General features: G+C 59.2%; 1 protein-coding gene across 1 annotated transcript in view; it reads right to left on the bottom strand.

Annotated features, from left to right (window-relative positions):
* Nucleotides 1–874: 874 nt before the first annotated feature.
* The window catches only part of MDGA1 (MAM domain containing glycosylphosphatidylinositol anchor 1), a 61,496-nt gene continuing 49,200 nt past the window's right edge, over nucleotides 875–13,170 (bottom strand). The window contains exons 13-17 of the mRNA XM_066359507.1: nucleotides 12,986–13,138; nucleotides 12,547–12,681; nucleotides 6,966–7,096; nucleotides 6,636–6,744; nucleotides 875–5,863 (exon numbers count right to left, since the gene is read on the bottom strand). Coding sequence (XP_066215604.1) covers nucleotides 5,772–5,863; nucleotides 6,636–6,744; nucleotides 6,966–7,096; nucleotides 12,547–12,681; nucleotides 12,986–13,138 — 620 coding nt within the window. The 3' untranslated portion in view covers nucleotides 875–5,771. The remainder of the gene's footprint in view (nucleotides 5,864–6,635; nucleotides 6,745–6,965; nucleotides 7,097–12,546; nucleotides 12,682–12,985; nucleotides 13,139–13,170) is intronic.

The raw sequence follows: 13,170 nt of genomic DNA, 5'->3' as shown, positions 1-13,170 counted from the left end.
TGCTTGGAAGTCCCCCTTCTTTTTTTCCTTTTTTTTTTTGTATTTTTCCGAAGTTAGAAGCGGTGGGGGGGTATTCAGACAGACTCCTCATGCACTCGACAGGGATCCACCCAGCATGCCCACTAGGGGGCGATGCTCTGCCCATCTGGGGCATTGCTCCACTGCGGTCAGAGCCAGAGGCCATGGAGCTGTCCTCAGCAGCCAGGCCAACTTTGCTCCAATGGAGCCTTGGCTATGGAAGGGGAAGAGAGAGAGAGAGAGAAAGAAGGAGGAGAGGGGGAAGGGTGGAGAAGCAGGTGGGCGCTTCTCCTGTGTGCCCTGGCCAGGAATCGAACCCAGGACTTCCACACGCCGGGCCAACACTCTACCACTGAGCCAACCGGCCAGGGCCTGGAAGTCTCCCTTCTGCCTCAGTAGCCTAACTCCAATCACTCTTAAGTCTTTCCTAAATGTCTCTCCTTTAGAGAAATTTTCCCTAAAGCCCCGACCCAGATAAGAACCTCCTCTGACCTTTTTCCACAGTATCAGTGTTCCTTCCCAGCCCGAATTGTATCCATGATACAGTTCCCTGTGTGTTATTAGCTCAGTGTGCATCACCCCCACTAACCAGGAGCTTCTGGAGGCAGCATTTGGTTACTAGCATTTGTTGAGGAACAAATGACTGAGGACATCAGGGTTCACTGGGTTGGAGACCAGGACACAGGTCCCGCTGTCCGGGTGGCACAACTGGATCCATGACAGCAGGTGCCAAAGAGGAAAAGGGCTTCCCCCAGAGGCCGGAGAGGAAGTCCCAGCCTCTCCCCTGCACCCCTGCCCTACGGCCCAACCTGCTCGCCCCCTCACCTGCCCCCAACACACACAGCCGGACCCGGGGCACTAGAACACTGCAGCTTTATTGAAATAACCGCGTCCGCAACTAGAGTTTACATAGGGGGTCCTGGGGTGAAAGAGAGACAGAGGCGGGGACAGAGGCTGGGGTGGAGACAGAGCAAGGCAAAGGAGTGAGGACGGGGTCGTGTGACTAAAACAACCCCGGTACTTTTCACCCCTTAGTGAGGGTCTCCTGTTGTGCTTTGACCTTGGTAGTGGGTGGGCCTGGGCATGGGGTGAGGGAGGGGGAAGGGCTTCTCTCCCAAGTCCGTGAGGCCTCAGGGCTGGAGCGGCCCTCTGCTTCCCCTGCCCTTTCTTCTGGGTTGGGGACAAAGGCCTTGGTGAGCTGGCCGCCCCGGGTGGGAGGGGTGTGGAGACACTGGGGCAGGGTGGGGGTTGAGACGGCGATTCTGAGGGTGGCCGGGGGTGGCGGGGGGGGGTGATGCCGGGAGGAGGGAGGGTGTTTCCAGTGGGGATCCTGGGAAATGAATGTAGGTGACATGAGGGAAAGAGGGTGAGGGCGGGCAAGTGCCATCTCTCTGGGCCTCAGCTTTCTCACCTGTACAGTGGGGACACTGGATCAGATGGACTCTATGGTCCCTTCCAGCACAAAGGGTTAAGGGATCCTCAGGAAAGAGTGGTCCTTCTGCCCCAGCAACACACACACACACACGCTCAGATAGAGCCCTGGCTTAACAGAGAGGGGGGCTTACCCTGCCTTGGGAAGCGGGAAGGGGCCACCCTCAACCCGGAACCTCAACCAGTGTCCCTACAGGGACTCTTCAGAGCAGGTTCACCCACTGCTTCCTGGGGACAGACCCTGGAAATATGAGTGTCCAGGGAGAAGAGAACACCAGGATCTGCCTCCCCCCCCCCAGCCCTCCTGGTCATTAGGATGAGGACACCAGGACACAATGACCTTCACTCTCAGCCCAGGCCTGTGTGAGGACGGAGGGGAGAGGAGGGCAAACAGTCCCTCTCTCCGAGAGCCTAGGCCAGGGGCGCAGGCACAGCCACAGCCAGTGTGGGCAGAGGGCAGCAGCCTCCGTGTGGCACCCAGGCCTGACCTGTAGGGGTCGGGACGGGGGGACTATGGCCTGGGGTGAGAGGCCAGAATTGGGGACAGGGACAGAATGGGGGACAGGGAGATGGTACCTCTCCCAGTGCAGGACCCAGGAACATCTGTAACGTCTGTCCCAGCACCCAGAGCCAGGGCAGTGTGACCAAGCTCTTCACTGCTACCTGGTGGGAGGCTCCAGGGGCGGTGGCCAGTGGGGTGACAACCCCGGGGCTATGGGACCTGGCTTCCAAGGCTAGCTGCACACTAGCTAAGCTATGTGACCTGGGGTCAGTCCCTGCCCTCCTCTGGGCTTCACCCTCCTCATTTGCACGAAGGGGAGCATGGACCTCTGAGGCCCATCCCAGCGCTGACAGCCTGAGCCAGGGGCTCTCGCAGAGAGCACAGGGAGAAAAGAGGATGAATGGGAAAGACGGGTCAGGGCTGTCCCCGGGAGGGCAAGGGGGGAGGGGCGTCCCCGGAGGAGGGGTTGGGTCTGCAGGCTGAGCTCGGCACCCCGGGTGGCTGTCCAATAGTCCCAGTGTCAGGACAGCCAAGCTGAGGTGTCCCCTCTCCTACCTGGACAGCACCGGGACCCAGGAGTCCCTTTCTCCACAGACACCAGCCTGGAGGGGTTGGAGTGGAGGGACCCTGACACCCTGAGACCTGACCCTGGACTCCCAGTTTTAAGGCCACAACATGCCTCAGCCACCCTGACCCAGAGGGCGGCGGCCGCTGGGGAGATGCGCTGGGTCCAGCCAGCCTGTCTCCCCCGGGCTGGGGTCTTCCTGGGCCACCTATCAACTCACAGACGCTGACACCCGAAGGCACACAAAGACACGCAATGCAAGCGACACTGGCACAGAGGTGCCGACTTACAGGCACACACAAGCACACGCCTGCTAGTCACCCAGGGACACACAGAGGCGCTCATTCCGTGTAACACAGACACACGCCGCGGGCACACCCCAGGCACTCACACGACAAACACGCTGTTAGTCCAGCACACATCGCGTCCCTGCGGGCCTGCAGCCACACACACACACACACACACACACACACACACACACACACGCACACACCAACCTCGCCCACCTACCTGCACACGAGGACCAGGGACCTCAGCGTCTCGCTCAGGCTCCCCTTGTTAGCCCAGGTCTAGTCACCCCCAAGTCAGGGCTGCCCCTGGCCCGCTGCAACCTCCCTCCAGCAGTGCCCCCTGTCACTCCCTCACCTTGCATGTTCTGTCCATGTCACCAGGTCCCCTCTTTCTGGATCAGAAACCCAGGGGCCACACACGTGCAGTTCTGCTCACCTGACGTATGTCAAGCACCTTCTGTGCATCAGACCCTATGGATATGGAGGTGAACAGCGGAGACAAGGGTCCCCACCATGGAGCAGCCAGGGCAGGGGACAGGAAGAGTCAAAGGCCGGAAGCACTCGGGGCTGTTCTCCTCCGGGTCTTCAGCGCCACCCTAGCGGGCACAGAGGACGTACCCGGCAGCTGACAGGCCACTGTTCCGCTCTTGGGTTCTCCTGAGGAGCTTCCAAACCTTTCTGATGCCAGGCCACACAGCAGTCCCATTAAATCAGAACCTCGGGGTGGGACTCCAGCATTGGTGCTTTCTCAAGACACTGGAGGTTCTAAGCTGCAGCCAGGGCTGGGAAGCACTGGTTTACACCTTCCTTCCCACAGGGCAAGGCCCGCTGAGCGGTTTCCAGAACAGGCCCACTTGTGCCGGCCATGAGGTTGGGAGGGGGTAGGGAGAGGGCTGGAAGGCTCAGAGGAGCTCACAGTCTAGTTGGGACAAAAGACCCTGCACAGATGGGACAATTAAGGAACAACACCCAGCAGGCGTGATGGAAGCGTGTTCTGGGAACCTGGAGCCACTCGTTTCGGATGGAGGCCTTGGCTGGGCCAGGCTGGTGGAGTATCAGGAGACCCTGCTCACGCCCGGGCCCAGGGCCCACCAGCTGTTGGTGATGACAGTAACACGGGCCTGGCAGGGCGGTGAGACGGGCAGCGTTCACCTCGGTTCCCCGCCTGCCACCTGGCATGGCTGCCTCTTCCCTGCAGCTGTCCCCACCAAATGCTCCAGGAGAAGCCCTGTGACAGCCCCATCCAAAGGTGCTTGCATTCCAGCAGGGTCGTCTGTAAGCTCTTTGTCATCCATGGGGGATGAACGGTAGAGATTCAGGTGGTGGGTGGCAGGCAGTGTGGGGCTACAACCTAGGGCTAGCAGTGGTCTGTTTGGCCAGGACACCCCACAAGCATTCCTGTCACTCAGGAAGATGGACGTGCACGCTGACATACACAGGCCCTCACAGGGATGAGGTGCAGACCCAGCCTCACGGCCAGATACGTCTTATTGCACACGCAGACTCATCTTAACACACACTCGTGCCCACAGATGTACCCACAGGGCTACACAGACACAAACGGGCCCATACACACGCTCACACACGCACACGCACACCCACACCCACAGAGACACATGACCACATGCACACGTGCATGAGGACTCATCCTGGAAGGGGCCTGGCCTCCTCTCTCCCACGGTCAGCTGGGTGGGGGCTCAGGGGTGATGTTGAGGAGGAGAGGTCTAGATCCCACCATGCCCAATCCAGGCTCCCAAACCAGGACCTGAGGACAGGGAGCCCTTTCACAGCCGGGGCCATGAGATCAGCTTCCGGGGAACAGGGTGACCAGCAACTGCCCCAACCTCATCTCAGCTCTACAAACCCTTCCTCCTTCACTGGCCCTAAGTGGGATGGGCACAGCCATTAGTGCTCCAGTGGAGGAGGGCAGGGCAGCCTCCCCCCACACACCCTCCCCTCCAGGGTACCCCCTCCCGCCAAGTATGTAAGACACGGAGGCTCCATTCCACTCCCAAGCTCAGCGTCTGATATGGGGACCCGAAATTGTGAAAGCAGGACTCCTCTGCCCCTTTCAGAGTCAAGCCTCACCCCAGAAAATGGCCTAGCCACCACTCCCCTGGCTCTTCGGGGACGCAACTGGGGGCTGAGGTTAGGCCAGCCTGCTAGGATGGGCGCTGGGCTCTCAGGGATCCAGAGGCTGGGGTGAGGGTGGGGGATGGGGGGTGGGGGAAGCTGTCGATCTTCAGACTGCTCAGGCCTAAGACCCCATGCTGGGTCCTTTCAAAGGAGACAGGAGGTGGTAAATATGACGTCCCAGGAACAGGTCCTAGGATCTGGGTCACCCGGGTCTCCACCTTCTGGCCCTTGTCCTGGGCACAGTTACAAGCAGCAGGTGCCTCGCCTTCCTTGTCTTCTGCACAGGGACATTCACAGAGCTCACAAAGTCCCCCCTGACCCCCAGTGACTCCAGCCTCCCCCATCCCAGGGAGTCCCAGAGTCTGGTCAAGAGCAGGGTCGCATCTGCTCCGTTTCTGGTAAAGCCCCAGGGCTGGAGCTCACTTAGTCTTAAGTTAGGAACCAGGTGAGGGCAGAGACACGCCACAGGTGCAGCCAGGACAAGGCCTGCGTGGTGCCGAGGTCCCTGGGGTGGCAGACACCAACCGGTGAGTCGCTCATCTCTGCAGTAAAGAAGGTGCTGGCTGGCAGGTCGGATAGAAACTTGTGCTTTAATATACCTGTGTGTGTGAGTGTGGGTGTGTGAGTGTGTGCGTGTGTTGAACGACTGTCTGCAGGGCCTCAGCGCCGGACCTCCGTCCTTGTTCTCTGCTCTTCCTTGCAGCCAACGTAGGCCCCTCCCGGTGGGCCGGCCCCGCCCCGGGCGCCCCGGCAGGCGGGGGTCAGTCTTTGGTACAATGCGGACACTTTGGTGTGCCAGGGGCGGGGTGGGGGGGGCACGCAGCTCTCATCATCTCTGCAACGCTAGGAGGAAGATGGCCATGGGTCCCCAGAGCTGCTGGTGGGGCTGGCGGGGCACTCCACTGCCGGGCATCACCACCACTGCGACAGGAGAGAGGGGAGACAGGCCAGGGCTCCGGTCAGTTCGGGAGGGCCGGGGAGTAGCAGGCAGGCAGGCAGGCAGGCCGTGGGAGGGCCCGTTACTTTGCCGCCTCTCTCTGGGGACCTGAAGGCGGACATTGACCTCAACAAACACAGACACAGTTATCAGCACGGACTAGAAGTGGTGTGGTGAGGGGGTGAACTCAACCTGCCGGGGTACAAATCTTGGCTCCGGCTGACTAAGATGTGGAGCAATTTACTCGACCTCAGTGGGCCTCAGTTTCCTCATCCGTAAAATGAGTCTAATAGTAAGAGCTACCCCAGAGGGCTGTTTTGAGGATCGAATGAGCTCACGCACATACAGGTTTTCGTATCTGGCCTGGTACATAGTTACTGCTCGGTGAACTTGAGCTGTTGTTATTGCAAACTCCTGGCCCCCAGTGGGGGCATGTGCTCCCATCTGGACCCACGCACACAGAGGTGCACCCAGGCACAGGTGACACCCCGGGTACGAAGGTGGCTAAGCACACCCACGGGAGGGCACGTTCTGGTCTTACTGTCCTACGTACGCCCCACAGCCTGAGCCAAGCTGGAGCCCAGGTGTTCACCCCGTCGCCGACACACACAGCCTGAGCCGGGCTGGAGCCCAGGTCCTCACCCCGTCGCCGACACACACAGCCTGTCGCCCAGCCACCCCGAAGCCCCTTTCAGACACAGGCGTCCACCCACGGGGGCCCCCCATGGATTCACCCCACCCTCTTCCAGTCTTCACCTTTATTGGGATCCATCTGCTTCCGGGGACATTCTCCCTTCTTCAGGGTGACATCATCTATGGCAATATCCCCCAGGTAGCCTGAGCCTCGAACCCCCTCAAATATGATCTGGGGTGGGGTCAGACAGCAGGGAGCAGCAGTTAGGGAGGCTCGGCCAGACGGACTGCGACCCCTTCCTCCCAGTGCCCCTGGAAGCCCCAGTCCCCACACCCCGCCTCTCCGCACCGGCTCCCGGGAACAACACGAAGCCTCCTGAGTGAGTCCTGGCCGGGACCACCGTCCCAGGGCTGGGAGAGCGTGGGAGGGGCCTCGAGGCCTGGCAGACTCACCTGGAAGGGCCCGCTGGGGTTGATGGGCACATGGGCCTGCTGCCACACGTTGCCCTTATTGCCACTGAGGGACCAAGCGTGCGTGTCCAGGGCCCCTTTGTTCCGAGACCGTACCAGGAGGTTGAGGGAGCCTGTGGTGGGTGTGAAGAGAGGCAGCCCGTGAGGTCTGGGCCAGGGCCCCCTTCCCCTGCCCCCTCCACCAGGCCCTCCTCTCCTGCCACCGCCCACAGCGCTGTCCCTGTGAGAAGGCACCTTCTCCCCGGCACATGCTGCTTCGACGTCCCGTTCTCCCGGCCGAGGGGAGCGGCGGCGGTTAACACAGGAAAGGGAGAGATGGCAGCGGGACTGCAGTTCACCAGGACAATTTGCAAGTTTTCTTTCATTTCTTCCCTTCCTTCCTGATCAGCTAGTCCCCGTCCCCGAAACACACACACACACACACACACACACACACACACGCACACACACACGCACATACTACCCTCCCCACTCTAGACTTGTCCCAGGGTGACGGGGCCTATGTCTGCACACCCTGCAGGATTCCCAAACATGCAGCGCAGACCCATGGCAGGACGTGATACGTGGCATGATTTCTGGAGGTACAGGCACGGACTTTAAAATGTCTAATACCTATAAAGCTAGCCCTTCAAGCCCATAATTTCTCTCGTACTAATGCTTAGGACAATGCTAAGAGAAAAGGAACGAGTTGATTTAGAGAAAGAGATCAGTATACGTGCCCCACTGCCGGGGTAACAAGAGTGAAAGGGAAGTGTGTTGGGGGCATTGGTCTGCGGGTGTTGAGCCCATCTGCCCGCAGACCCAGGGCCGGGAGTTCTGCAGGTGCTGAGGGACGGTGGGAGGGCGGGGTGGGCTGTGGCTTGGCTAAGGGCAGCCGGGCAATGTCATGCCCCCTCCTCAGCTCTTCTAGCCAATCTCCAGCCCCCGGTGACATAAAAGACCTGGCTCAGAGGGAAGAGGAATCAACTTAGATGGCACCTGGTGGCTGGCATTTCCATAGTGCTGCCCACAGACAAAGCTGCACCATCTGTGACACCAGATAGAGAGACCTCCTGTGGGGGAGAGCCACCAAATGTTACCTGCGTGAAATGAAAGGAGTTGGCTTGGACCAAGAAGAGCCTGCGAAACACAGGGTCTAGGGACATCTGGTGCCCAGAGCCGCCAGGTACGGTGGGAAGGGAGGGGAGAGGAGGGACCGCAAGAAATACCCCCTTCGCCTGCAGCAGATCTGGCGGGGGCCCGGGACCCTGTCCAGCAGATAGGGCCGTGAGGGGGCTGCCACTGGCAGCCAGTGGGCTAGGAGGTGCCATATTGGCTTCAGCAGGACTCGAGGCCCAGTGCTTTCTGGGTTCTTCACCAGCCCCAAAGGGACCTCTTGGCCCTGGCCGGTTGGCTCAGTGGTAGAGTGTCGGCCTGGCATGCGGAAGTCCCGGGTTTGATTCCTGGCCAGGGCACACAGGAGAGGCGCCCATCTGCTTCTCCACCCCTCCCCCTCTCCTTCCTCTCTGTCTCTCTCTTCCCCTCCCGCAGCCGAGGCTCCATTGGAGCAAAGATGGCCCGGGCGCTGGGGATGGCTCCTTGGCCTCTGCCCCAGGTGCTAGAGTGGCTCTGGTCGCGACAGAGCAACGCCCCGGATGGGCAGAGCATTGCCTCCTGGTGGGCGTGCCAGGTGGATCCCGGTCGGGCGCATGCGGGAGTCTGTCTGACTGCCTCCCCGTTTCCAGGTTCAGAAAAGTACAAAAAAAAAAGGGGGAACCTCTTTCTCCTCCTCTTCCTGGAGATCCTCCCCTCTTCCTCTTCCCCTGGGGGTCCCACCTGATTCACATCTTTTCTTCCTCCTGCACCACCCTGCCCCAAGGATGCTAATGGGAGCACTCCACCTTTTCACTGTTGAAACAAAAACTGAACTCCTGCTCCCTCCCCTGAGCACCCCATCAGCTCCAAGATCCTCCCTGCTCAGCCTTTTACAGGTGTCAGCCGGGGCCCAGGACCTGCAACCTCCCTTAGTGGGGGCCTGCTCGCTACATCCTTCCCTACGTTTCTGATCTCCTCCAAAGCCAAATGCAACTGCACGCTGGGGCCTGCACACGCTCCGGCTGTTCAGCCTCGGGGGTTTCGCTTATGCGGTTCCACTGCTTGAGATGCCCTTCCCGACGCATTCTCCTAGCCAAATCCTTCCTGTGTTTCAAGGTCTCTCTGGAATGTCACATCCTCCAAGAAGTCTTCCTAGACTTCAGCTGGCAGTTCTCTCTGTGTCCTGGGAACTCTTGAGTCCTTACACTGCCCCTCCCCCAGGCCCAGCCCACTCTCTGCTTGGGGGTGTGGCCGATATTGGGATTCCCATCTTCTCTTCCCTAGGACTCCTGGAGGGGCAAGTCTGCATTAAATTGTAATTGGCCCTCAATAATTAAATAGTGAATGAAGAACTTTTCACACCTTGTCACCAGGAATGAAAGAGGACTTTCATCGAATCTCAGGATTAGAAGTTACCTCGGGGTTCATCAAGGTCAGACCTCCCTATCATTCATTTATTCATTCGTTCAATCGACTAACGGGGCACCGCTGTGTGGCAGGCGGTCTTCCAGGCGCTAGAGACAGGTCAGTGAATAAGACGAAGACCCCTGCCCTCCTGGGGCTTGAGCCTGCAGGCGGTAAGCGTGGTCAAGGGAATCACTCAGGGAAGGAAGATCCGTTTCAGAGGGGGCCGTCAGGGACCGCTCTCAGGAGACCTGAGTGAGGGGAGGGGGAGCATGTTTGTTCCAGGCCAGGGGAACATCATGAGCAAAGGCCTCTAAAGCAGGAGGCTGCCTCGAGTGTCTAAAGCAAAGCAGCGGGACCAGTGTGGTGAGCCAAGCGGTAGCCAGAGGGAGAGCAGCAGGAAACAAGGGTGGAGGAGCAGGTAGGGTCTGACGAGGAATGGAGGCCTGGAGAAGACGGTGGGTGATGGAAGGAGACAGAGCCGGGGAGTAGCCTGATATGGACAGGAGTCCCCTCCACAGCATCCCTGCCCGACGGGCCTCCAGTCCGGGGACAGGACAGCCCACTCCTTTGCTGGGCACCTGGGACGCTCACTGCGTCTTTTTCAGCTAGAATCCAATCTGCCCCCGGGAAGCTTTCACTGATGGCTTGCTCCAGCCCCTAGGGAACACCGGGCATGCTCTGGGCCCAGACTGCTCCTGGACACCCCAGTACCCCAGCTCACAAGGCCTGACATCCCAGGGCCATACTGGACCCAACATGCTCTACTTGGCAGCTGGGTCCCCAGTGCCCCTCATGAGTTGGGGATAAAGTGACCAACTCTCTGAGCTCACCAGCGACGTGGGACTTTCAGTGTAAAACTGGGAAAGGCTGGGACAAAGCAGAATCGGTTTGCATTGGTTACTCGAGCTGGGAAGCCAAGTGGAAGCAGAAGGGCCGGACAGAGCAGGCCGTCCTGGTCCCCTGCCCCCACCTACCCCAGAGGAGGCTTCTCAGGAAGCCCAGACACAGCCACGGGCACACTGGTCCACACGGATGGTCTGGAGGCCCCCGGGGATGCAGAACCTTCCATCCCACCCCACTTCAGTTCATCGGCTCGGCTTGACCCAGCGTGTGAGCTGTGGAGCCGTCTCCATAGTGAGCCTACAGGGCGGGGGTCCCCAAACTGCAGCCCCCTGAGGCCATTTATCCGGCTCCCACCGCACTTCCGGAAGGGGCACCTCTTTCACTGGTGGTCAGTGAGAGGAGCATAGTTCCCATTGAAATACTGGTCAGTTTGTTGATTTAAATTTACTTGTTCTTTATTTTAAATATTGTATTTGTTTTTTGTTTGTTTGTTTGTTTGTTTTGTTTTGTGGGTTTTTTTGCATTTTTCTGAAGCTGGAAACAGGGAGAGACAGTCAGACAGACTCCCGCATGCGCCCGACCGGGATCCACCCGGCACGCCCACCAGGGGTGAAGCTCTGCCCACCAGGGGGCGATGCTCTGCCCCTCCTGGGCATCGCCATGTTGCGACCAGAGCCACTCTAGCGCCTGGGGCAGAGGCCACAGAGCCATCCCCAGCGCCCGGGCCATCTTTGCTCCAATGGAGCCTTGGCTGCAGGAGGGGAAGAGAGAGACAGAGAGGAAGGCGCGGCGGAGGGGTGGAGAAGCAAATGGGCGCTTCTCCTATGTGCCCTGGCCGGGAATCGAACCCGGGTCCTCCGCAAGCTAGGCCAACGCTCTACCGCTGAGCCAACCGGCCAGGGCTTGTATTTGTTTTTTTACTTTAAAATAAGATATGTGCAGTGTGCATAGGGATTTGTTCATAGTTTTTTTTTTGTAGTCCGGCCCTCCAACGGTCTGAGGGACAGTGAACTGGCCCCCTGTGTAAAAAGTTTGGGGACCCCTGCTCTAGGGTCTACACGTGCTTAAAGTCACTTCCTCTACTGTGCAGCCTTGGAAGCAAGTGTTCTGTGGCCTGTTGAGGCACGGTCACCAAGATGCACGGTTCAGAGGGAAATAAGGCTCATGGTAAGGCTCACGACAATGTGCGTAAAATTGGGGCGGGGGGACAATATACGTGTACTGCTTCTAGTCCATAAAGTATTTCTGGAAATTTCCCCCAAAGTCTAGTGCATTGATTGTCACTGGGGTGGGGGGCAATAGGTGGCCGGAGGATGGGGATGGGGGGACTCTCCTCACGCACCCTTTTGTATACCCTTGGGCCCACGCAGAATGTGTTACCTTTCCCATAAGTAGTAAGTAAACAAGCAAACAAATGAAAAATTTAAAAATGGTCATTTCCTCAGCAGAGTCTTTAATAAGCAGGCCCAGCGTCTGTCCCTGCTACCAGCTGTCTGGGCCTCCGTCCTTCTGCTGTAGACATGTGTCACAGTGGCTGCTGAATCTTATTCGGTACAATTAGTTGTTTAACGTCTGTCTCTAACTTGGCTGTGGGCACCAAGAGGATGCAGAGCTTGTCCGCCCGATTTACTGCGGCACTGACGCCCGGCACCAAGCCGGAGCCCTGAAGCCACGGCCATGCTGAGGAGCTCACTGGTTAATGTGACGCTCCCACCAACGCCGTGGCTCTCCAGGGGGCATTCCCTAGGCTCACGCCCACCCTTAGGAAGCAGGATTCCTCTCACCACTCACAAAGTAGCACCCTGCCAACCCTGTGTTTGGGGTCTGAGGGAGGCAGACAGACTGGGTTGCTGTATGGTCTCGGCCTGGGGAAATGTTTAATCACTCTGGACACCTCCGTCACCTGGCGGTTGTGAGGGATAATGAGACCATAGACGCAGAGCACCCAAGATGCCACCTGGCACCTGGCAGGCGCTCAGCACATGTGACCTCTTATCTGTTTCCTCCACTCCCTCCAAGACTCAGGAAGCCTTGATCATCTCAAAACCTCCCACAGGCTGGCTCCAGACCACCACCTCTGTGAAGATTCTGCCCACACCCCTCCACGGCTCTCTGGTTCAGCCAAGCTGGGAAACCCAGGCCACCTGTGGGGAGGCCCCTGGGCCCCTTTGGACTCTCCCTCCCCGCCCCCAGCCCGCCCCAACACACCCTGGGCGGACTGCCCGGCTCCCCGACTCACCGATGTGCTTCCCGTACATGTGGTAGAAGAAGGAGACGCAGTAGAACTTGGCGCTGGCGTTGTACAGGGGACTCACCAAGCGTGCCCGGTCCCCGAGCTCTCGGGGCCTCGACGTCTCAATGAACATGTAGTAGCCTGCCGGGGAGGGGGGAGGTAAACCGACAGCCTCCTCCTCACCCCACCCAGACCTCTTCCCCCCTGATTCCCTCTCCGCCGTCCTCTCAGCTGTACGAATGCCAGGGGCCTCACCCCATCTCATCCCAGCCTCCCTGCCTCACAGCACAGGGGTCCAGGCCTTCATGAGTTCTCAGCTCTACTGAAGTTCCTCTGCTTCCTGATCCTCTGTCAGAACAGAGCTGTGTCTCCCCTCACACGGGGGCTCCCCGAGGCCAGATCCCTGAAGGAGTCCTCTAATCCTAGTAACAGGACACCTCCTCACCCTCGGGGGTGCCACTGATGTCAGTGGGGGGACCCGTGTTCGGAGAACGCTTGGGGTTCTGGGTCAGGGCGTTCTGCCGTGTCCAGTCAAAGTTGTCTGTCAGGTCCTGGGTGTAGCCGCAGATCTTCTCGTCCTCAAAGTGGCAGGTGTTGTCTGCATTTGGGTGGCATACGGGGGTCAGACAA

This window comes from Saccopteryx leptura, chromosome 1 (genome assembly GCF_036850995.1).
Source record: "Saccopteryx leptura isolate mSacLep1 chromosome 1, mSacLep1_pri_phased_curated, whole genome shotgun sequence".
Taxonomy (NCBI): Eukaryota; Metazoa; Chordata; class Mammalia; order Chiroptera; family Emballonuridae; genus Saccopteryx; species Saccopteryx leptura.
This window is presented reverse-complemented; position numbering and strand designations above follow the sequence as displayed.